The sequence below is a fragment of the Salmo salar genome, chromosome 06 (genome assembly GCF_965601325.2).
Source record: "Salmo salar chromosome 06, fSalSal1, whole genome shotgun sequence".
Taxonomy (NCBI): Eukaryota; Metazoa; Chordata; class Actinopteri; order Salmoniformes; family Salmonidae; genus Salmo; species Salmo salar.
Genome location: NC_138296.1, coordinates 32,527,501 through 32,553,661, shown reverse-complemented (window position 1 = coordinate 32,553,661; position 26,161 = coordinate 32,527,501). Strand labels below are relative to the sequence as shown.

The following is a 26,161-nucleotide window of genomic DNA, read 5'->3' as shown; positions in this document are numbered from 1 at the left end:
TGATTCCTGTATGTTTCTGTATGTTACTGTGTGTTACTGTGTTGTTAATGATTCCTGTATGTTACTGTGTGTTACTGTGTTGTTAATGATTCCTGTATGTTGCTGTATGTTACTGTGTTGTTAATGATTCCTGTGTGTTACTGTATGTTACTATGTTGTTAATGATTCCTGTATGTTACTGTATGTTACTGTGTTGTTAATGATACTGTATGTTACTGTATGTTACTGTGTTGTTAATGATTCCTGTATGTTACTGTATGTTACTGTGTTGTTAATGATTCCTGTATGTTACTGTGTGTTACTGTGTTGTTAATGATTCCTGTATGTTACTGTATGTTGCAGTGTTTATAATGATTCCAGTATGTTACTGTATGTTACTGTACATTACTGTGTGTTAATGATTCCTGTATTTTACTGTATGTTACTGTGTGTTAATGATTCCTGTATATTACTGTATGTTGCAGTGTTTATAATGATTCCTGTATGTTACTGTATGTTAGTGTGTTGTTAAGGATTCCTGTATGTTTCTGTATGTTACTGTGTGTTACTGTGTTGTTAATGATTCCTGTATGTTACTGTGTGTTACTGTGTTGTTAATGATTCCTATATGTTACTGTATGTTACTGTGTTGTTAATGATTCCTGTATGTCCCTGTATGTTATTGTGTTTTTAATTATTCCTGTATGTTACTCTGTTAATGATTCCTGTATGTTACTGTGTTTTTAATGATTCCTGTATGTTACTGTATGTTACTGTGTTGTTAATGATTCCTGTATGTTTCTGTATGTTACTGTGTGTTACTGTTGTTAATGATTCCTGTATGTTACTGTGTCTTACTGTGTTGTTAATGATTCCTGTATGTTACTGTATGTTACTGTGTTGTTAATGATTCCTGTATGTTCCTGTATGTTATTGTGTTTTTAATTATTCCTGTATGTTACTCTGTTAATGATTCCTGTATGTTACTGTGTTTTTAATGATTCCTGTATGTTACTGTATGTTACTGTGTTGTTAATGATTCCTGTATGTTACAGTATGTTAGTGTGTTGTTAATGATTCCTCTATGTTCCTGTATGTTACTGTATGTTAGTGTGTTGTTAATGATTCCTGTATGTTACAGTATGTTAGTGTGTTGTTAATGAGTCCTCTATGTTACAGTATGTTAGTGTGTTGTTAATGATTCCTCTATGTTCCTGTATGTTACTGTATGTTAGTGTGTTGTTAATGATTCCTGTATTGTACTGTATGTTACTGTGTATTAATGATTCCTGTATATTACTGTATGTTGCAGTGTTTATAATGATTCCTGTATGTTACTGTATGTTAGTGTGTTGTTAATGATTCCTGTATGTTTCTGTATGTTACTGTGTGTTACTGTGTTGTTAATGATTCCTGTATGTTACTGTGTGTTACTGTGTTGTTAATGATTCCTGTATGTTACTGTATGTTACTGTCTTGTTAATGATTCCTGTATGTCCCTGTATGTTATTGTGTTTTTAATTATTCCTGTATGTTACTCTGTTAATGATTAATGTATGTTACTGTGTTTTTAATGATTCCTGTATGTTACTGTATGTTACTGTGTTGTTAATGATTCCTGTATGTTACAGTATGTTAGTGTGTTGTTAATGACTCCTCTATGTTCCTCTATGTTACTGTATGTTAGTGTGTTGTTAATGATTCCTGTATGTTATTGTGTTTTTAATGATTCCTGTATGTTAGTGTGTTGTTAATGATTCCTGTATATTCCTGGATGTTAGTGTGTTGTTAATGATTCCTGTATGTTCCTGTATGTTATTGTGTTTTTAATGATTCCTGTATGTTACTGTATGTTAGTGTGTTGTTAATGATTCCTGTATGTTACTGTATGTTAGTGTGCTGTTAATGATTCCTGTATGTTACTGTATGTTAGTGTGTTGTTAATGATTCCTGTATGTTACTGTATGTTAGTGTATGTTAATGATTCCTGTATGTTACTGTATGTTAGTGTGTTGTTAATGATTCCTGTATGTTCCTGTATGTTACTGTATGTTAGTGTATGTTAATGATTCCTGTATGTTACTGTATGTTAGTGTGTTGTTAATGATTCCTGTATGTTCCTGTATGTTCCTGTATGTGAATGATTATTGTATGTTACTGAATGTTACTGTGTGTTAGTGTGTTGTTAATGATTCCTGTATGTTACTGTATGTTAGTGTGGTGTTAATGATTCCTGTATGTTACTGTATGTTACTGTATGTTAGTGTGTTGTTAATGATTCCTGTATGTTACTGTATGTTACTGTATGTGAATGATTATTGTATGTTACTGAATGTTACTGTGTGTTAGTGTGTTGTTAATGATTCCTGTATGTTACTGTATGTTAGTGTGTTGTTAATTATTCCTGTATGTTACTCTATGTTACTGTATGTTACTGTATGTTAATGATTCCTGTATGTTACTGTATGTTACTGTATGTGAATGATTATTGTATGTTACTGAATGTTACTGTATGTTAGTGTGTTGTTAATGATTCCTGTATGTTACTGTATGTTACTGTATGTGAATGATTCTTGTATGTTACTGTGTGTTAGTGTGTTGTTAATGATTCCTGTATGTTACTGTATGTTAGTGTGGTGTTAATGATTCCTGTATGTTCCTGTATGTTCCTGTATGTTAGTGTATGTTAATGATTCCTGTATGTTCCTGTATGTTCCTGTATGTTAGTGTATGTTAATGATTCCTGTATGTTACTGTATGTTAGTGTGTTGTTAATTATTCCTGTATGTTACTGTATGTTACTGTATGTTACTGTATGTTAATGATTCCTGTATGTTACTGTATGTTACTGTATGTGAATGATTCCTGTATGTTACTGTATGTTACTGTATGTTAGTGTGTTGTTAATGATTCCTGTATGTTACTGTATGTTACTGTGTTGTTAATGATTCCTGTATGTTACTGTATGTTAGTGTGTTGTTAATGATTACTGTATGTTACTGTATGTTACTGTATGTTACTGTGTTGTTAATGATTCCTGTATGTTACTGTATGTTACTATGTTGTTAATGATTCCTGTATGTTACTGTATGTTACTATGTTGTTACCTGTTTCGTGCTGCTGTCCCCTCATCATGTAGACGAAGTCTCGGCAGCTGGCTTCATGGCTGTCCTTCGCTGAGGAGTGTAAGCACAACTCCTCCACCAGAGTGAGGGCCTTCTTACACAGGTGGTCTTCATCCCAGTCCCCCGACATCCTCCAATCCGCATTGCACTCCCACCCGCAGTCAACCAATCACAGCACAGCCCTCGCCGCCCTCACCAAACGGACGGCACCTGGGTGAGAAGAGGTTCGATCCGGCCACGTTCCTTGGAGGGTCTGGAGAAATGGGTGGGGCCAGTGGAGATTGGACCAATCCAGGAATAAGGGGAGGGGCTCTGTCAGGCGCTGTCTACTTAGGCGGAGTCTATGACTGACACGCCCATAAATGTGTGAGCCAAACCCACCCCTTTGGCTTTTCCTGAGAGGAATGAAAGGAAAAGATTAGGAAAAAGAAGATGAAAGACGATGTATAAATAGGTACTGTTATCATTGTGCCAATTGGTGACAGATTTTCATGCAAATATTCTCAAATCTGCATAAAACAATATGTGCATTTTCCCACCAGAGGTGAGTTTTCATCAAACTAACCCATTGTGGATAAAAGTCTGTGTGTGATAAAAATCACTTTTGTGGTTAAGTTCCCATGTACCAGATAAAACATGTACGTTAAATGGGGTACCGATGGTTTTGTCACAAAAACTGTTGCGATAAATAGCAAACTTGGCCAATCTGGTTTTGGCGCATGCTCTCTAGACAAGAGTTCACTGATATGATAATTGGCAGCCAAGCACCGATCATCATATCCCCAGAATTCAAATAATAGCTTACCCTCGATATTTATCTTCTTGGAAATTTGCATGATCACCGTGCACTTAACCACCACGTGAAGTTCATGATCTGGCTGTAAACCTTTCCTGCTCTTCCACGTCGTGGTGGTAGGTCATCGTGTGACTCCAAGTTTATTTTCCATATGATGGTTATTATATCAATATTTGCGCATGAAGGTGTTCCCGTTAGCATTTCTCAGATAACTAATTTTACAGACACAAAAAGATCCCAACATGTCGAATGAACAAATTGTCTGTCGGCATTTATGAATTTCAACGGACATTTCCTATCCATCAGCCTGGACTTTTTTTATACGTCAGGTAATTCATCCGCATTTAATGGTTGGATGGAAACCTGGTTTATGGTACATTTTTATTTCTGTTTTATGTCAACATACCTGTATTAGAGTTGTTTGTAAAGTCTAGGAGTCCCTGTCATGTTTGAAATGTCTTCTCCACCAAGATACAGCTGAACAACACTTGGTTATGATTCCAACAAATTCATAACCTTATACTAGTTTGTGTTCTTCTTTTTCTAATGTCACAGAGATAGGGATAGCTCTAACAGCATTTAGAGCCCAGTTTAGCTCTGGGTAATGTAGTTCCAAGCGGATTCAATGGAATGCAGTAGTTTTCCTGGTTTTCCTCCAACCTAGATTCATAGAATGTCTTATAAATGGCTCCATCACCTGAAAGACAATGACAACACATTACTGAATGAGGTCAAGCACAAAATCCACAGAGATTGTGATAGCGATTGTATTACAATGGTTACACAAGGGTATTACATTGAATTTGTCTCTTGTTGTTTGGATGCTCTTAGTAGTACACAGAACGTAAAATCCCAGGACTATTAGTGTTTCAGTGCACATACAGACAGACGTTGTCCTCATTGTCCTTTTGTCAGAGAACTCTATTTCCTGAGCTCCTTAACATTCTCCCTTTGTTTTGAACTCATTCTGTCTCCAAAAAGCAGGTCAATGCCCCAACTTTCTCTTTCTCTATAGCTCTCTCCGTTCTCACAGTCTGTGTGTCCGCAGGGATATATGATAGAAATATGTCTAAAAATACATAAATTAATGAATGTCTACATTCACAGTAATAGCTGGCATACTGTAATCACATTGGGCGAATAAGATTTCTCATCAGTGAGGAGTCTGCTGCCAGAACGTCCAACGAGACGTCGTATCAGCGAGAGGTAGGCCCACTTGTCCAATGAGAACCCTGTTCGGCCAAAGGAACATCTATTTATCATTTGATGATTGTGGTTCTGTGAAATGTCAGCATCAGTCTTTGTGCAGTGACTGGCAACCTCCCTAGCAAAGTGTTGCTTATATGTCCATCTATCTCCCTGGCCATCAATCCATCACAGCATTAAGAAGAGACACATTTCAATCAGGACAAGACTCAGGACAGGACATGTTGGTGCCATTTCTCCTTCCTCATCTCTCTCTCTCTCTCTCTCTCTCTCTCTCTCTCTCTCTCTCTCTCTCTCTCTCTCTCTCTCTCTCTCTCACTCACTCTCAAACACACTCTTTCTCTATATCTGAAAACTTCTGATAGGCATATTAGGCCCGTCAATTCGTCTGGATCAAACTCAGACTAAACAAGGTCCATTTATCTGTCCATCTCAGCTCGCTTCATTGTAAAAAATGAGTCTGAGATTAGCGTATTAAAACGCTACCCCCAACCCAACACCCCAGTCTGTATCCCCGCTTCACTCCCCTCCATCCAGACTGAGATAGTAAATCTTTCTGAGTGTGACTTTAAAACCCAGCATATCTCAATCTGAGGAATGGCTGTCTGCCACCAAACTGGTCCTCTCAAATGCCAGCAAGAACATCAGGGGGAGGCAGGAAAAGAGAGGGGGAGAGAAAGAGAATGTGTACGGATGTGTATGTGAGAGAGAATGAGATGGTATGAGAAAGAGGGGAGAGAAAGGAGCGATATGGACATTAGATGAAAGGAGGAAGAGGAGGAGATGAAAGGTAAGTAGAAAGGAATGGAAAACTGTGGAACAGGAGGCAGTGTTGGTGACATAGCAACAATAGTAATCAAGGTCTGGCTGTGCAATTTACTACAAGCTAAATATTTACAGAGCCTCATTATTTACTGATAAATATGCCTTCAGACACGTACAGACTCATCTCTCCCTCCATACAACACCCTATACTGAGACGCTCACAGCCACAAAGGAACACAAACCTCCCACAGACATTCCATTGACTGCTGCCCTGTTTTAAATCAATAACCTTGGGCAACCAATACACCAACAGAGACCGGTCAACCAGGAAGGTCACTGTCCAATCGCACTACAGCAACTGGACAACAGGGAAGGTAATTGTCTAATCACACTACAGAGACTGGAAAACCAAGGACGTGCTCTGTCCAATCACAATAGACAGACTAGGCAACCAGGAAGGTCACTGTCCAATCAAACAACAGAGAGGTAAGGTAAGCGGTGTGAGGTCACTGTCCCAATCACAAAATGGTGGCTGCATTGCAAGTAAATTCACTGCTCAACATGGACTGGGGAACCAGGAAGGTCACGTTCCAATCACAAAACATTAATCTGGCACCAGTAAGGTCACTGTCCAATCATGTAGCAGAGAGTAGCCAGGCTCCCACTGAGGTCAAAGACGGATAACCAAGGCTACTGCCCAATCTTATGGCAAGAAACAGATGGTTAGTAATGTCACTGTCCAATCAGAGACCCCCTCCAGCTAAACACATTTAACATGTGATGAATGATGTTGACTGAAAGTGCCCCTAAGCACTGGTTTTAGGCCAGATGTTTCTTTGGGCCTATAATGGGTGAGGCTTGTATTTGCTTTGTGACAACTGATTCTGGGCATGCTCTCGGGGGCCTTCTCTCTCTGGAGTGTGATGAATCTCTGGGGTTGTGCCAGTTTGTTAAGAAAAGCCGAAAAGGCAGAAGAGGAGGAGAGGACTGAATGTGTGAACTGTGACACATTGAAACCCAAAAAGCACGTATTTCACACAGGGGATCATAGGAGAGGAGCGTAAATCTCAGCTCATTCACACCTGAGCCTGACTCAGTATGTCTCTCATACAGAATATGTTCAACATCACAGCTTTGCATTATGTCAAAACTAGTATAATATCACACTACCTGCTGTGTAGCGACCATTATGCAGAGATTATGGTAACGTCAGCACGTCCTTTGAAATATTCCACTTTATTTCACATCAGACGTCACTCTTTCTTGAGGGACTTCACTTTTCCTTTCACCGCAACAGAAGCGGTGAATTCGACCAAAGGGCTAAGCAGTTTGGATTAATTTCAGAGTTCAATCAAACATTTGGATGGGTTAAGAAGATTTCATCGTCTCCTCATATGCACGGCTGACTTTCACTCTACAGGCTCTGCAACTGTTACCTTTTAACAGAATTCCTTTGCTATTCGAAGTAATTTTCTGTCAGAAAAACAACAACCTATGTGTTTGAGTGAGAGAAAATGTAAACAAGCAAAGACAGGTTGTGTGAAAATATGCACGATGCAAGAAGAGACAAAGAGAGGTAATCCATGAGGTACAGCTAATGGGATGTTTCAGCAGCATCTCAATGTAGCTGATGGGATCATTTTCTATTAGCTCCCTCTTCTTTTTGTTTTCTTTTACCTGTAGAGTCATCTCAAATCTACCTCTCATTATTTTCAGTAACGTTTTGTTTTCTCCTGAGGAAAAACTACTTATTATGATGTTACACATCTAGTAGCTTAAAAAGCAACAGTGTTTGATTAATTTTACATAATGCATTTTCATAACAATATGATTGTATAGTTTTCTATTTCACTACCTCACTTTAAAAAGCAGAGCTTGGTTCTCTTCTCTTGAGCTCTTTAGGATACTGCCCTTCTCCACTCTACTCTACCATCCTCTCCTCTACTCTACCATCCTCTCCTCTACTCTACCATCCTCTCCTCTACTCTACCATCCTCTACTCTACCATCCTCTACTCTACTCTACCATCCTCTACTCTACTCTACCATCCTCTACTCTACTCTACCATACTCTACTCTACCATCCTCTACTCTACTCTACCATCCTCTCCTCTACTCTACCATCCTCTCCTCTACTCTACCATCCTCTACTCTACCATCCTCTACTCTACTCTACCATCCTCTACTCTACTCTACCATCCTCTCCTCTACTCTACCATCCTCTCCTCTACTCTACCATCCTCTACTCTACTCTACCATCCTCTACTCTACTCTACCATCCTCTACTCTACTCTACCATCCTCTACTCTACTCTACCATACTCTACTCTACCATCCTCTACTCTACTCTACCATCCTCTACTCTACTCTAGCATCCTCTACTCTACTCTACCATCCTCTACTCTACCATCCTCTACTCTACTTTACCATCCTCTACTCTACCATCCTCTACTCTACTCTACCATCCTCTACCATCCTCTACTCTACCATCCTCTACTCTACTCTACCATTCTCTCCTCTACTCTACCATCCTCTACCATCCTCTACTCTACCATCCTCTACTCTACCATCCTCTCCTCTACTCTACCATCCTCTCCTCTACTCTACCATCCTCTACTCTACTCTACCATCCTCTCCTCTACTCTACCATCCTCTCCTCTACTCTACCATCCTCTACTCTACTCTACTCTACCATCCTCTACTCTACCATCCTCTACTCTACTCTACCATCCTCTACTCTACTCTACCATCCTCTACTCTACTCTACCATCCTCTACTCTACCATCATCTCCTCTACTCTACCATCCTCTACACTAACATCCTCTCCTCTACTCTACTCTAACATCCTCTACTCTACCATCATCTCCTCTACTCTACTCTACTCTACCATCCTCTCCTCTACTCTACCATCCTCTCCTCTACTCTACCATCCTCTACTCTACTCTACCATCCTCTCCTCGACTCTACCATCCTCTACTCTACTCTACCATCCTCTCCTCTACTCTACCATCCTCTACTCTACTCTACCATCCTCTACTCTACTCTACCATCCTCTACTCTACCATCATCTCCTCTACTCTACCATCCTCTACTCTACTCTACCATCCTCTCCTCTACTCTACCATCCTCTACTCTACTCTACCATCCCTCTCACTCTACTCTACCATCCTCTACTCTACTCTACCATCCTCTACTCTACCATCCTCTACTCCACTCTACCATCCTCTACTCTACTCTACCATCCTCTACTCTACTCTACCATCCTCTCCTCTACTCTACCATCCTCTACTCTACCATCCTCTACTCTACATCCTCTCCTCTACTCTACCATCCTCTACTCTACTCTACCATCCTCTACTCTACTCTACCATCCTCTAATCTACCATCATCTCCTCTACTCTACCATCCTCTCCTCTACTCTACTCTACCATCCTCTACTCTACCATCCTCTACTCTACTCTACCATCCTCTACTCTACTCTACCATCCTCTACTCTACCATCATCTCCTCTACTCTACCATCCTCTACTCTACCATCCTCTCCTCTACTCTACTCTACCATCCTCTACTCTACCATCATCTCCTCTACTCTACCATCCTCTACTCTACCATCCTCTCCTCTCCTCGACTCTACCATCCTCTACTCTACCATCCTCTACTCTACTCTACCATCCTCTACTCTACTCTACCATCCTCTACTCTACTCTACCATCCTCTACTCTACCATCATCTCCTCTACTCTACCATCCTCTACACTAACATCCTCTCCTCTACTCTACTCTAACATCCTCTACTCTACCATCATCTCTTCTACTCTACTCTACCATCCTCTCCTCTACTCTACCATCCTCTCCTCTACTCTACCATCCTCTACTCTACTCTACCATCCTCTCCTCTACTCTACTATCCTCTCCTCTACTCTACCATCCTCTACTCTACTCTACCATCCTCTCCTCTACTCTACCATCCTCTACTCTACCATCCTCTCCTCTACTCTACCATCCTCTACTCTACTCTACCATCCTCTACTCTACCATCCTCTACTCTACTCTACCATCCTCTACTCTACCATCCTCTCCTCTACTCTACCATCCTCTACTCTACTCTACCATCCTCTATTCTACTCTACCATCCTCTACTCTACTCTACCATCCTCTCCTCTACTCTACCATCCTCTACTCTACTCTACCATCCTCTCCTCTACTCTACCATCCTCTACTCTACCATCCTCTCCTCTACTCTACCAATCTCTACTCTACTCTACCATCCTCTACTCTACTCTACCATCCTCTACTCTACTCTACCATCCTCTACTCTACTCTACCATACTCTACTCTACCATCCTCTACTCTACTCTACCATCCTCTACTTTACTCTACCATCCTCTACTCTACCATCATCTCCTCTACTCTACCATCCTCTACTCTACCATCATCTCCTCTACTCTACTCTACCATCCTCTACTCTACCATCATCTCCTCTACTCTACCATCCTCTACTCTACCATCCTCTCCTCTCCTCGACTCTACCATCCTCTACTCTACCATCCTCTACTCTACTCTACCATCCTCTACTCTACTCTACCATCCTCTACTCTACTCTACCATCCTCTACTCTACCATCCTCTCACTCTACCATCCTCTACCATCCTCTCCTCTACTCTACTCTACATCCTCTACTCTACCATCTCTCTCCTCTACTCTACCATCCTCTCCTCTACTCTACCATCCTCTCCTCTACTCTACCATCCTCTACTCTACTCTACCATCCTCTCCTCTACTCTACTATCCTCTCCTCTACTCTACCATCCTCTACTCTACTCTACCATCCTCTCCTCTACTCTACCATCCTCTACTCTACCATCCTCTCCTCTACTCTACCATCCTCTACTCTACTCTACCATCTCTCTACTCTACCATCCTCTACTCTACTCTACCATCCTCTCCTCTACTCTACCATCCTCTCCTCTACTCTACCATCCTCTACTCTACTCTACCATCCTCTATTCTACTCTACCATCCTCTACTCTACTCTACCATCCTCTCCTCTACTCTACCATCCTCTACTCTACTCTACCATCCTCTCCTCTACTCTACCATCCTCTACTCTACCATCCTGTCCTCTCTTCTACTCTACCATCCTCTACTCTACTCTACCATCCTCTCGTCTACTCTACCATCCTCTCCTCTACTCTACCATCCTCTACTCTACTCTACCATCCTCTCCTCTACTCTACCATCCTCTACTCTACCATCCTCTACTCTACCATCCTCTACTCTACTCTACCATCCTCTACTCTACCATCCTCTACTCTACTCTACCATCCTCTACTCTACCATCCTCTACTCTACTCTACCATCCTCTACTCTACTCTACCATCCTCTACTCTACTCTACCATCCTCTCCTCTACTCTACCATCCTCTACTCTACTCTACCATCCTCTCCTCTACTCTACCATCCTCTACTCTACTCTACCATCCTCTCTCTACTCTACCATCCTCTACTCTACCATCATCTCCTCTACTCTACCATCCTCTCCTCTACTCTACTCTACCATCCTCTACTCTACCATCCTCTACTCTACTCTACCATCCTCTACTTTACTCTACCATCCTCTACTCTACCATCATCTCCTCTACTCTACCATCCTCTACTCTACCATCATCTCCTCTACTCTACTCTACCATCCTCTACTCTACCATCATCTCCTCTACTCTACCATCCTCTACTCTACCATCCTCTCCTCTACTCTACTCTACCATCCTCTACTCTACCATCCTCTACTCTACTCTACCATCCTCTACTTTACTCTACCATCCTCTACTCTACCATCATCTCCTCTACTCTACCATCCTCTACTCTACCATCCTCTCCTCTCCTCGACTCTACCATCCTCTACTCTACCATCCTCTACTCTACTCTACCATCCTCTACTCTACTCTACCATCCTCTACTCTACTCTACCATCCTCTACTCTACCATCATCTCCTCTACTCTACCATCCTCTACTCTACCATCCTCTCCTCTACTCTACTCTACCATCCTCTACTCTACCATCATCTCCTCTACTCTACCATCCTCTACTCTACTCTACCATCCTCTCCTCTACTCTACCATCCTCTCCTCTACTCTACCATCCTCTCCTCTACTCTACCATCCTCTCCTCTACTCTACCATCCTCTACTCTACTCTACCATCCTCTACTCTACTCTACCATCCTCTCCTCTACTCTACCATCCTCTCCTCTACTCTACCATCCTCTACTCTACTCTACCATCCTCTCCTCTACCCATCCTCTACTCTACCATCCTCTACTCTACCATCCTCTCCTCTACTCTACCATCCTCTACTCTACTCTACCATCCTCTACTCTACTCTACCATCCTCTACTCTACTCTACCATCCTCTCCTCTACTCTACCATCCTCTCCTCTACTCTACCATCCTCTACTCTACTCTACCATCCTCTCCTCTACTCTACCATCCTCTACTCTACCATCCTCTACTCTACCATCCTCTACTCTACTTTACCATCCTCTACTCTACCATCCTCTACTCTACTCTACCATCCTCTACCATCCTCTACTCTACCATCCTCTACTCTACTCTACCATCCTCTCCTCTACTCTACCATCCTCTACCATCCTCTACTCTACCATCCTCTACTCTACCATCCTCTCCTCTACTCTACCATCCTCTCCTCTACTCTACCATCCTCTACTCTACTCTACCATCCTCTACTCTACTCTACCATCCTCTCCTCTACTCTACCATCCTCTACTCTTCTCTACCATCCTCTACTCTACTCTACCATCCTCTACTCTACCATCATCTCCTCTACTCTACCATCCTCTACTCTACTCTACCATCCTCTCCTCTACTCTACCATCCTCTACTCTACTCTACCATCCTCTCCTCTACTCCACTCTACCATCCTCTACTCTACTCTACCATCCTCTACTCTACCATCCTCTACTCCACTCTACCATCCTCTACTCTACTCTACCATCCTCTACTCTACTCTACCATCCTCTCCTCTACTCTACCATCCTCTACTCTACCATCCTCTACTCTACATCCTCTCCTCTACTCTACCATCCTCTACTCTACTCTACCATCCTCTACTCTACTCTACCATCCTCTACTCTACTCTACCATCATCTCCTCTACTCTACCATCCTCTCCTCTACTCTACTCTACCATCCTCTACTCTACCATCCTCTACTCTACTCTACCATCCTCTACTTTACTCTACCATCCTCTACTCTACCATCATCTCCTCTACTCTACCATCCTCTACTCTACCATCCTCTCCTCTACTCTACTCTACCATCCTCTACTCTACCATCCTCTACTCTACTCTACCATCCTCTACTTTACTCTACCATCCTCTACTCTACCATCATCTCCTCTACTCTACCATCCTCTACTCTACTCTACCATCCTCTCCTCTACTCTACCATCCTCTCCTCTACTCTACCATCCTCTACTCTACTCTACCATCCTCTCCTCTACTCTACCATCCTCTACTCTACCATCCTCTCCTCTACTCTACCATCCTCTACTCTACTCTACCATCCTCTACTCTACTCTACCATCCTCTACTCTACTCTACCATCCTCCTCACTCTACCATCCTCTCACTCTACCATCCTCTCCTCTACTCTACCATCCTCTACTCTACTCTACCATCCTCTACTCTACTCTACCATCCTCTACTCTACTCTACCATCCTCTCCTCTACTCTACCATCCTCTACTCTACTCTACCATCCTCTACTCTACTCTACCATCCTCTACTCTACCATCCTCTACTCTACCATCCTCTACTCTACATCCTCTCCTCTCCTCTACTCTACCATCCTCTACTCTACTCTACCATCCTCTCCTCTACTCTACCATCCTCTACTCTACTCTACCATCCTGTCCTCTACTCTACTATCATCTCCTCTACTCTACATCCTCTCATCTACTCTACCATACTCTACTCTACTCTACCATCCTCTCCTCTACTCTACATCCTCTCCTCTACTCTACCATCCTCTCCTCTACTCTACCATCCTCTACTCTACCATCCTCTCCTCTACTCTACCGTCCTCTACTCTCCATCCTCTCCCCTACTCTAACATCCTCTCCTCTACTCTACCATCCTCTACTCTACCATCCTCTACTCTACCATCCTCTCCTCTACTCTATCATCCTCTACTCTACCATCCTCTCCTCTACTCTACCATCCTCTACTCTACCATCCTCTCCTCTACTCTACCAATCTCTACTCTACTCTACCATCCTCTACTCTACTCTACCATCCTCTACTCTACTCTACCATCCTCTACTCTACTCTACCATACTCTACTCTACCATCCTCTACTCTACTCTACCATCCCCTCCTCTACTATACTCTCCTCTACCATCCTCTACTCTACTCTACCATCCTCTACTCTACTCTACCATCCTCTACTCTACCATCCCCTCCTCTACTCTACTCTACCCTCCTCTACTCTACCATCCTCTACTCTACTCTACCATCCTCTACTCTACCATCCTCTACTCTACCATCCTCTACTCTACCATCATTTCCTCTACTCTACCATCCTCTACTCTACTCTACCATCCTCTACTCTACTCTACCATCCTCTACTCTACTCTACCATCCTCTACTCTACCATCCTCTACTATCCTCTACTCTACCATCCTCTACTCTACCATCCTCTCCTCTACTCTACTCTACCATCCTCTACTCTACTCTACCATCCTCTACTCTACCATCCTCTACTCTACTCTACCATCCTCTACTCTACTCTACCATCCTCTCCTCTACTCTACCATCCTCTACTCTAACATCCTCTACTCTACATCCTCTCCTCTACTCTACCATCCTCTACTCTACTCTACCATCCTCTCCTCTACTCTACCATCCTCTACTCTACTCTACCATCCTCTACTCTACTCTACCATCCTCTCCTCTACTCTACCATCCTCTACTCTACTCTACCATCCTCTACTCTACTCTACCATCCTCTACTCTACTCTACCATCCTCTACTCTACCATCCACTACTCTACTCTACTCTACCATCCTCTACTCTACTCTACCATCCTCTACTCTACTCTACCATCCTCTACTCTACTCTACCATCCTCTACTCTACTCTACCATCCTCTCCTCTACTCTACCATCCTCTACTCTACCATCCTCTACTCTACATCCTCTCCTCTACTCTACCATCCTCTACTCTACTCTACCATCCTCTCCTCTACTCTACCATCCTCTACTCTACTCTACCATCCTCTACTCTACTCTACCATCCTCTACTCTACCATCCTCTCCTCTACTCTACCATCCTCTACTCTACCATCCTCTCCTCTACTCTACTCTACCATCCTCTACTCTACCATCCTCTACTCTACTCTACCATCCTCTACTTTACTCTACCATCCTCTACTCTACCATCATCTCCTCTACTCTACCATCCTCTCCTCTACCATCATCTCCTCTACTCTACTCTACCATCCTCTACTCTACCATCATCTCCTCTACTCTACCATCCTCTACTCTACCATCCTCTCCTCTACTCTACTCTACCATCCTCTACTCTACCATCCTCTACTCTACTCTACCATCCTCTACTTTACTCTACCATCCTCTACTCTACCATCATCTCCTCTACTCTACCATCCTCTACTCTACCATCCTCTACTCTACTCTACCATCCTCTCCTCTACTCTACCATCCTCTACTCTACTCTACCATCCTCTACTCTACTCTACCATCCTCTACTCTACCATCATCTCCTCTACTCTACCATCCTCTACTCTACCATCCTCTCCTCTACTCTACTCTACCATCCTCTACTCTACTCTACCATCCTCTACTCTACCATCCTCTACTCTACTCTACCATCCTCCTACTCTACCATCCTCTCCTCTACTCTACCATCCTCTACTCTACTCTACCATCCTCTACTCTACTCTACCATCCTCTACTCTACTCTACCATCCTCTCCTCTACTCTACCATCCTCTACTCTACTCTACCATCCTCTACTCTACTCTACCATCCTCTACTCTACTCTACCATCCTCTACTCTACTCTACCATCCTCTACTCTACTCTACCATCTTCTACTCTACTCTACCATCCTCTACTCTACCATCCACTACTCTACTCTACTCTACCATCCTCTACTCTACTCTACCATCCTCTACTCTACTCTACCATCCTCTACTCTACTCTACATCCTCTACTCTACTCTACCATCCTCTCCTCGACACTACCATCCGCTACTCTACCATCCTCTACTCTGCATCATCTCCTCTAATCTACCATCCTCTACTATACTCTACCTTTCTCTCCTATACTCTACCATCCGCTACTCTACTCTACCATCCTATACTCTACTCTACCATCCTCTACTCTACCATCATCTCCTCTATTCTACCATCCTCTACTCTACCATCCTCTCCTCTACTCTACTCTACCATCCGCTACTCTACCATCCTCTACTCTACTCTACCATCCTCTACTTTACTCTACCATCCTCTACTCTACCATCATCTCCTCTACTCTACCATCCTCTCCTCTACCATCATCTCCTCTACTCTACTCTACCATCCTCTACTCTACCATCATCTCCTCTACTCTACCATCCTCTACTCTACCATCCTCTCCTCTACTCTACTCTACCATCCTCTACTCTACCATCCTCTACTCTACTCTACCATCCTCTACTTTACTCTACCATCCTCTACTCTACCATCATCTCCTCTACTCTACCATCCTCTACTCTACCATCCTCTCCTCTACTCTACTCTACCATCCTGTACTCTACCATCCTCTACTCTACTCTACCATCCTCTCCTCTACTCTACCATCCTCTACTCTACTCTACCATCCTCTACTCTACTCTACCATCCTCTACTCTACCATCAACTCCTCTACTCTACCATCCTCTACTCTACCATCCTCTCCTCTACTCTACTCTACCATCCGCTACTCTACCATCCTCTACTCTACTCTACCATACTCTACTTTACTCTACCATCCTCTACTCTACCATCATCTCCTCTACTCTACCATCCTCTCCTCTACCATCATCTCCTCTACTCTACTCTACCATCCTCTACTCTACCATCATCTCCTCTACTCTACCATCCTCTACTCTACCATCCTCTCCTCTACTCTACTCTACCATCCTCTACTCTACCATCCTCTACTCTACTCTACCATCCTCTACTCTACCATCCTCTCCTCTACTCTACTCTACCATCCTCTACTCTACCATCCTCTACTCTACTCTACCATCCTCTACTTTACTCTACCATCCTCTACTCTACCATCATCTCCTCTACTCTACCATCCTCTACTCTACCATCCTCTCCTCTACTCTACTCTACCATCCTCTACTCTACCATCCTCTACTCTACTCTACCATCCTCTCCTCTACTCTACCATCCTCTACTCTACCATCATCTCCTCTACTCTACCATCCTCTACTCTACCATCCTCTCCTCTCCTCTACTCTACCATCCTCTACTCTACCATCATCTCCTCTACTCTACCATCCTCTACTCTACTCTACCATCCTCTCCTCTACTCTACCATCCTCTCCTCTACTCTACCATCCTCTACTCTACTCTACCATCCTCTCCTCTACTCTACCATCCTCTCCTCTACTCTACTATCCTCTACTCTACTCTACCATCCTCTCCTCTACTCTACCATCCTCTACTCTAACATCCTCTACTCTACCATCCTCTCCTCTACTCTACCATCCTCTACTCTACTCTACCATCCTCTACTCTACTCTACCATCCTCTACTCTACTCTACCATCCTCTCCTCTACTCTACCATCCTCTACTCTACCATCCTCTCCTCTACTCTACCATCCTCTACTCTATTCTACCATCCTCTACTCTACTCTACCATCCTCTACTCTACTCTACCATCCTCTCCTCTACTCTACCATCCTCTACTCTACTCTACCATCCTCTACTCTTCATCCTCTCCTCTCCTCTTCTCTACCATCCTCTACTCTACTCTACCATCCTCTCCTCTACTCTACCATCCTCTACTCTACTCTACCATCCTCTCCTCTACTCTACCATCCTCTACTCTACCATCCTCTACTCTACTCTACCATCCTCTCCTCTACTCTACTCTACCATCCTCTACTCTACCATCCTCTACTCTACTCTACTCTACCATGCTCTACTCTACTCTACCATCCTCTACTCTACTCTACTCTACCATCCTCTACTCTACTCTACCATCCTCTACTCTACTCTACTCTACCATCCTCTACTCTACTCTACCATCCTCTCCTCTACTCTACACCTCCTCTACTCCTCTACTCTACTCTACCATCCTCTCCTCTACTCTACTCTACCTTCCTCTCCTCTACTCTACTCTACTCTACTCTACCATCCTCTCCTCTACTCTACCATCCTCTACTCTACTCTACCATCCTCTACTCTACCATACTCTCCTCTACTCTACCATCCTCTACTTCTACTCTACCATCCTCTACTCTACTCTACCATCCTCTACTCTACCATCCTCTACTCTACTCTACCATTCTCTCCTGTACTCTACTCTACCATCCTCTACTCTACCATCCTCTACTCTACCATCCTCTACTCTACTCTACCATCCTCTACTCTACCATCCTCTACTCTACTCTACCATCCTCTACTCTACCATCCTCTCCTCTACTCTACCATCCTCTACTCTACCATCCTCTACTCTACTCTACCATCCTCTACTCTACTCTACCATCCTCTACCATCCTCTACTCTACTCTACAATCCCCTCCTCTACTCTACCATCCTCTACTCTACTCTAACATCCTCTACTCTACTCTACCATCCTCTCCTCTACCATCCTCTACCATCCTCTACTCTACCATCCTCTACTCTACCATCCCCTCCTCTACTCTACCATCCTCTCCTCTACTCTCCCATCCTCTACTGTACTCTACTCTACCATGCTCTACTCTACCATCCCCTCCTCTACTCTACCATCCTTTACCATCCCCTCCTCTACTCTACCATCTTCTACCATCCTCTACTCTACCATCCCCTCCTCTACTCTACTCTACCATCCTCTCCTCTACTCTACCATCCCCTCCTCTACTCCACCATCCTCTACCATCCTCTACTCTACTCTACCATCCCCTCCTCTACTCTACTCTACCATCCTCTCATCTACTCTACCATCCTCTCCTCTACTCTACCATCCTCTACTCTACTCTACCATCCCCTCCTCTACTCTACCATCCTCTCCTCTACCATCCCCTCCTCTACTCTACTCTACCATCATCTCCTCTACTCTACCATCCTCTACTCTACCATCCTCTCCTCTACTCTACTCTACCATCCTCTACTCTACCATCCTCTACTCTACTCTACCATCCTCTACTCTACTCTACCATCCTCTACTCTACCATCATCTCCTCTACTCTACCATCCTCTACTCTACCATCATCTCCTCTACTCTACCATCCTCTACTCTACCATCCTCTCCTCTACTCTACTCTACCATCCTCTACTCTACCATCATCTCCTCTACTCTACCATCCTCTACTCTACTCTACCATCCTCTCCTCTACTCTACCATCCTCTCCTCTACTCTACCATCCTCTACTCTACTCTACCATCCTCTCCTCTACTCTACCATCCTCTCCTCTACTCTACTATCCTCTACTCTACTCTACCATCCTCTCCTCTACTCTACCATCCTCTACTCTACCATCCTCTACTCTACCATCCTCTCCTCTACTCTACCACCCTCTACTCTACTCTACCATCCTCTACTCTACTCTACCATCCTCTACTCTACTCTACCATCCTCTCCTCTACTCTACCATCCTCTACTCTACCATCCTCTCCTCTACTCTACCATCCTCTACTCTATTCTACCATCCTCTACTCTACTCTACCATCCTCTACTCTACTCTACCATCCTCTCCTCTAGTCTACCATCCTCTACTCTACTCTACCATCCTCTCCTCTACTCTACCATCCTCTACTCTACATCCTCTCCTCTCCTCTTCTCTACCATCCTCTACTCTACTCTACCATCCTCTCCTCTACTCTACCATCCTCTACTCTACTCTACCATCCTCTCCTCTACTCTACCATCCTCTACTCTACCATCCTCTACTCTACGCTACCATCCTCTCCTCTACTCTACTATCATCTCCTCTACTCTACCATCCTCTACTCTACTCTACTCTACCATCTTCTCCTCTACTCTATCATCCTCTACTCTACCATCCTCTCCTCTACTCTACCATCCTCTACTCTACCATCCTCTACTCTACTCTACCATCCTCTACTCTACCATCCTCTACTCTACTCTACTCTACCATGCTCTACTCTACTCTACCATCCTCTACTCTACTCTACTCTACCATCCTCTACTCTACTCTACCATCCTCTACTCTACTCTACTCTACCATCCTCTACTCTACTCTACCATCCTCTACTCTACTCTACCATCCTCTACTCTACCATCCTCTACTCTACTCTACCATCCTCTACTCTACCATCCTCTACTCTACTCTACCATCCTCTCCTCTACTCTACTCTACCTTCCTCTCCTCTACTCTACTCTCTCACTCTACCATCCTCTCCTCTACTCTACCATCCTCTACTCTACTCTACCATCCTCTACTCTACCATACTCTCCTCTACTCTACCATCCTCTACTTCTACTCTACCATCCTCTACTCTACTCTACCATCCTCTACTCTACCATCCTCTACTCTACTCTACCATTCTCTCCTGTACTCTACTCTACCATCCTCTACTCTACCATCCTCTACTCTACCATCCTCTACTCTACTCTACCATCCTCTACTCTACCATCCTCTACTCTACTCTACCATCCTCTACTCTACCATCCTCTCCTCTACTCTACCATCCTCTACTCTACCATCCTCTACTCTACTCTACCATCCTCTACTCTACTCTACCATCCTCTCCTCTACTCTACCATCCTCTACCATCCTCTACTCTACTCTACCATCCCCTCCTCTACTCTACCATCCTCTACTCTACTCTACCATCCTCTACTCTACTCTACCATCCTCTCCTCTACCATCCTCTACCATCCTCTACTCTACCATCCTCTACTCTACCATCCCCTCCTCTACTCTACCATCCTCTCCTCTACTCTCCCATCCTCTACTGTACTCTACTCTACCATGCTCTACTCTACCATCCCCTCCTCTACTCTACCCATCCTTTACCATCCCCTCCTCTACTCTACCATCTTCTCTACCATCCTCTACTCTACCATCCCCCTCCTCTACTCTACTCTACCATCCTCTCCTCTACTCTACCATCCCCTCCTCTACTCCACCATCCTCTACCATCCTCTACTCTACTCTACCATCCCCTCCTCTACTCTACTCTACCATCCTCTCATCTACTCTACCATCCTCTCCTCTACTCTACCATCCTCTACTCTACTCTACCATCCCCTCCTCTACTCTACCATCCTCTCCTCTACCATCCCCTCCTCTACTCTACTCTACCATCCTCTACTCTACTCTACCATCCCCTCCTCTACTCTACCATCCTCTACCATCCTCTACTCTACTCTACCATCCTCTACTCTACCATCCTCTACTCTACTCTGCCATCCTCTTCTCTACTCTACCATCCTCTACTCTACTCTATCATCCTCTACTCTACTCTACCATCCTCTACTCTACTCTACCATCCTCTACTCTACCATCCTCTCCTCTACTCTACCATCCTCTACCATCCTCTACTCTACCATCCCCTCCTCTACTCTACCATCCTCTACTCTTCTCTACCATCCTCTACTCTACTCTACCATCCTCTACCATCCTCTACTCTACCATCCCCTCCTCTACTCTACCATCCTCTACTCTACTCTACCATCCTCTCCTCTACTCTACCATCCTCTACTCTACTCTACCATCCTCTACTCTACCATCCTCTACTCTACCATCCTCTACTCTCCCATCCTCTACCATCCTCTACTCTACCATCCCCTCCTCTACTCTACCATCCTCTACTCTACTCTACCATCCTCTCCTCTACTCTACCATCCCCTCCTCTACTCTACCATCCTCTACCATCCTCTACTCTACTCTACCATCCCCTCCTCTACTCTACCATCCTCTACTTTACCATCCTGTCCTCTACTTTACCATCCTCTACTCTACTCTACCATCCTCTACTCTACTCTACCATCCTCTACTCTACTCTACCATCCTCTCCTCTACTCTACCATCCTCTGCTCTACTCTACCATCCTCTCCTCTACTCTACCATCCTCTACTCTACCATCCTCTACTCTACTCTACCATCCTCTACTCTAGTCTACCATCCTCTACTCTACCATCCTCTACTCTACTCTACCATCCTCTACTCTAGTCTACCATCCTCTACTCTACCATCCTCTACTCTACCATCCTCTGCTCTACTCTACCATCCTCTACTCTACCATCCTCTACTCTACCATCCTCTACTCTACTCTACCATCCTCTACTCTACCATCCTCTACTCTACCATCCTCTGCTCTACTCTACCATCCTCTACTCTACCATCCTCTCCTCTAGTCTACCATCCTCTACTCTACCATCCTCTCCTCTAGTCTACCATCCTCTACTCTACTCTACCATCCTCTACTCTACTCTACCATCCTCTACTCTACTCTACCATCCTCTACTCTACTCTACCATGCTCTCCTCTACTCTACCATCCTCTACTCTACTCTACCATCCTCTACCATCCTCTACTCTACTCTACCATCCCCTCCTCTACTCTACCATCCTCTCCTCAGTTCTGTGCTGTCTGTTCTACTATATTCCATGGACTTGTGTTATAAGCGCACTATCACTTCCGACCTCTAGACTCATCCTTTAAGACATGAAGTCACTGGATGCAGGGCCCTCCGTGACTCACACAGAGGTCATGACCTTTGCTCACTAGCACTGGCATGGACCTTTGCATCACTTCCTACCTAGCGAGGCCAGTGCATCACAGCGTCATGTCTGCCTGGGCCAATATCATCTGTGCTCTCTGCTCATCCAACTGTGTCAAACTGATGCACTAGGGTAAATAGATACTACCAAATACCTTTACCGCTACCGAAGAGGACTGCCTCCCGTGTTTGGCTGTGAGATGGCACTAGAAATACAAGGCCAAGATTGAAGACCTTGTATTAATGTCTATTGACTAAAGGTAATAGCTTTGCTGCTTGCGACTCAGCCTTTAGGTTACTCCAGGCTGGCCTGTAACAGCCCATAGGCAAGCTTTTAGTACAACTATCTGACGTTGGAGGTTTCAATATTCTGTTTATGTCCATACATCATCACATAAATACACACACACACACACACACACACACACACACACACACACACACACACACACACACACACACACACACACACACACACACACACACACACACACACACACACACACACCTGAAGTCTGCTATGCTGCATGCAGGGCTCTCTGCTGCTCCAGGCCTGCTCCCGCGAGTGTCTAAATTCTCTATAACATCACACAGGAAACGCAGCGCGAGCACCAAGCTGAGCGAGAGGCCAGTGAGGAACCCTGGGATACTGGTTCCGCTCTCTCCCTGTGCAGACTAGAGCCGGTGGAAGAAGCTGCACATCCATATATGCAGAGCAGCTCACCGGTCGAATACTCAGATGGGCAACATTATCATCACCCACACAGAGCATGTGGATAGCCCTCACTTCATACTTCACTTACATTTACGTCAAAGTCAGTGAGCCATCAGACTATCCTTGTGACTTTGGTTACATATGAGCGTATTCATATTTGCATAATTATGGAAGTCTATCTCATAAAGCCAGAGCCACCGTGCCTTTGATGGGGGGGGGGGGGGGGAGTGGGTGGAGGGGAATAACAATCATTTCAGCTCCTACATGTTTCCCCTGTCTTACTCATACTGTGTGTGTGTGTGTGTGTGTGTGTGTGTGTGTGTGTGTGTGTGTGTGTTCGCCCTATACACCTATACATGCATTCAAAAGTTGGATTTATCTGAGAGCAATGGCTTACATCCCGACAGACATATAAACCCACATACATGCTGTGCACACTGCACACTTACGCGTGAGATAACCTACAGAGTAGGCTACATAGGCTACTATATGCATGCCATAACGCTCGAAGCAATGGGCTATACATTAAATTAGAATAGATTACATTCGCACATCACTGCACAAAATATGCATACAATGTATCTTTGAACCGGACAGTCATACAGTCACTTAGGTGGCACATAGCTATAGTATAGACTATAACACATACATGACACAAGATCACACAGGATATTATGGTGAGTAGCCTAACCTATATAACGACACATAGGCGTGTATTAACATGACAACAATGAAATATCATCATACCTCTATGTTGTATCTGAGACTGCTCTCTCTCCTACCTGTCCTTTTCATCCAAACACCAGCCTATTTTTTCAGATGTGACGCGTTAAAAATCAACATCCCGCCCTCTACCCCAAGACAGGAAAATGGGCTCAAATACTGCACCTGGGATGGAAGGATACGGCGGAGGGGTAGACTGAGAGGGAGAAATGAACAATATGGTATCTCTCCGCTCCCCTCTCATTCTTTCCTATTTTCTTGTCTTGGAATGTGTTTTCTGTCTTCTCACCCTCGTTTGTTCTTTCTATTTCACTCTCCCCTCCCTCCCTCTCTTTCCCCTGTGCTCGGAATACTAAACAGGCTCCTTCTCCGCTCGCTGACTGTATCGCGCTACCCGTGCTAAAGACATACTGATGTATATGTGTGGTAGAGAGGGGAGAGAGAGCCGAGCAGAGCCCAGGGATGGGAGGGGAAGGTAGAGGCAGTGTGTGAGGAGGAGAGGGGGTGTTGCTGGAGGCGAGGAGACGCGTGGTGCGATGGGGACAGACCACTGTGGCTCGGCCCACCGCCAAAGGGACACGGCGTATGTGCCATGGTGTCCGGGCGAGTGATAGCGCGCAGCACCACGTTAGGATCAAATCATGGTTTCGTGATAATATAATTTCCCTTCATGTGTGTACTGTAGGCCTATCTAACGACGTAACACAACACCCAACACCAAAATAATTGAAAACTATAGCAATGTTGGCAACTGTAGTGGGAAGCATTCGATTGTAGCCTATATGTGGCGTTGCTAATCTTTGTCAACCCGTGGGCAGCCCACGAGATCTTACTAGAATGAGTTTAGACATCGCATAATTTGAGGCTGTGAGTGACTACGCATCATTACGTAGGCTACCGGCCATTTCAAGTTATGTAGTAAGTCAAGTCATCTCTCTCAATCTGCAAGTTATTCACGGTAGGCTTATTATGGGGTTACTACCTACCGTGTTAACTGTAGGCTGCATTGTATTTATGATTACCCTTTCCTTTTGATTTCATTTACGGTTGAAAATGTGTTTACTGTAGAAAATCACAACTGCCTTGTCCTTTGGCTGGACTAGGCCCGTAGAAGCTGCCTAGATGGCAATGCCTGCTGTCTCAAATAAATGTATCTACACATTATTGATACAGGCAGTTGAAATATAGTGTAGGCCAGGCTATATAAGGTCTGTTTTCCTCTAGGATTCCCAGCCTACAGTCGAAATACGGATTTTAAGCACATCTCAGCATTGCAAGCTATCAAGGGACATAATGTTTTTTAGGTCAAATAATCAGAATACTCAGCCAGGAGCCATGGCTGATGGACGGAAGGAACATGCCAACTTCTTGGGCTGACATCAGATATGATGCTGTATGACTTTATGCAGATACACCTCAATGAGGATGGTTGTTTTTGGGACAAGAGACTTTGGCTTGACTAACACTGATAATGATAACCCTCTTTGATCACTATAGCTGAAAATAGCTGAGTAATAGCATCTTACTGGCTGTACTGTATCCTATGTTATGTACAGTAAATATTCTAGTATTAACAGGGCAATTCTCACATTTCTACCATAATTATATGTGTGGAATTAATACTTCCAAGTGATCACAGACAGTCATAATAAGTCATCATTACTTCCCTCCTGATCATCTGATCACAGACAGTCATAATAAGTCATCATTACTTCCCTCCTGATCATCTGATCACAGACAGTCATAATAAGTCATCATTACTTCCCTCCTGATCATCTGACCACAGACAGTCATAATAAGTCATCATTACTTCCCTCCTGATCATCTGATCACAGACAGTCATAATAAGTCATCATTACTTCCCTCCTGATCATCTGATCCCAGACAGTCATAATAAG

The 26,161-nt window shown here is 44.0% G+C and overlaps 1 protein-coding gene across 1 annotated transcript in view; it reads right to left on the bottom strand.

Annotated features, from left to right (window-relative positions):
* The window catches only part of LOC106593647 (synaptotagmin-C), a 59,250-nt gene extending 34,551 nt beyond the window's left edge, over nt 1–24,699 (bottom strand). Inside the window, exons 1-3 of the mRNA XM_045720212.2 lie at nt 24,429–24,699; nt 4,307–4,597; nt 3,087–3,499 (exon numbers count right to left, since the gene is read on the bottom strand). Of these exons, the coding sequence (XP_045576168.1) occupies nt 3,087–3,234 (148 nt within the window). The 5' untranslated portion in view covers nt 3,235–3,499; nt 4,307–4,597; nt 24,429–24,699. The remainder of the gene's footprint in view (nt 1–3,086; nt 3,500–4,306; nt 4,598–24,428) is intronic.
* Nucleotides 24,700–26,161: the final 1,462 nt, after the last annotated feature.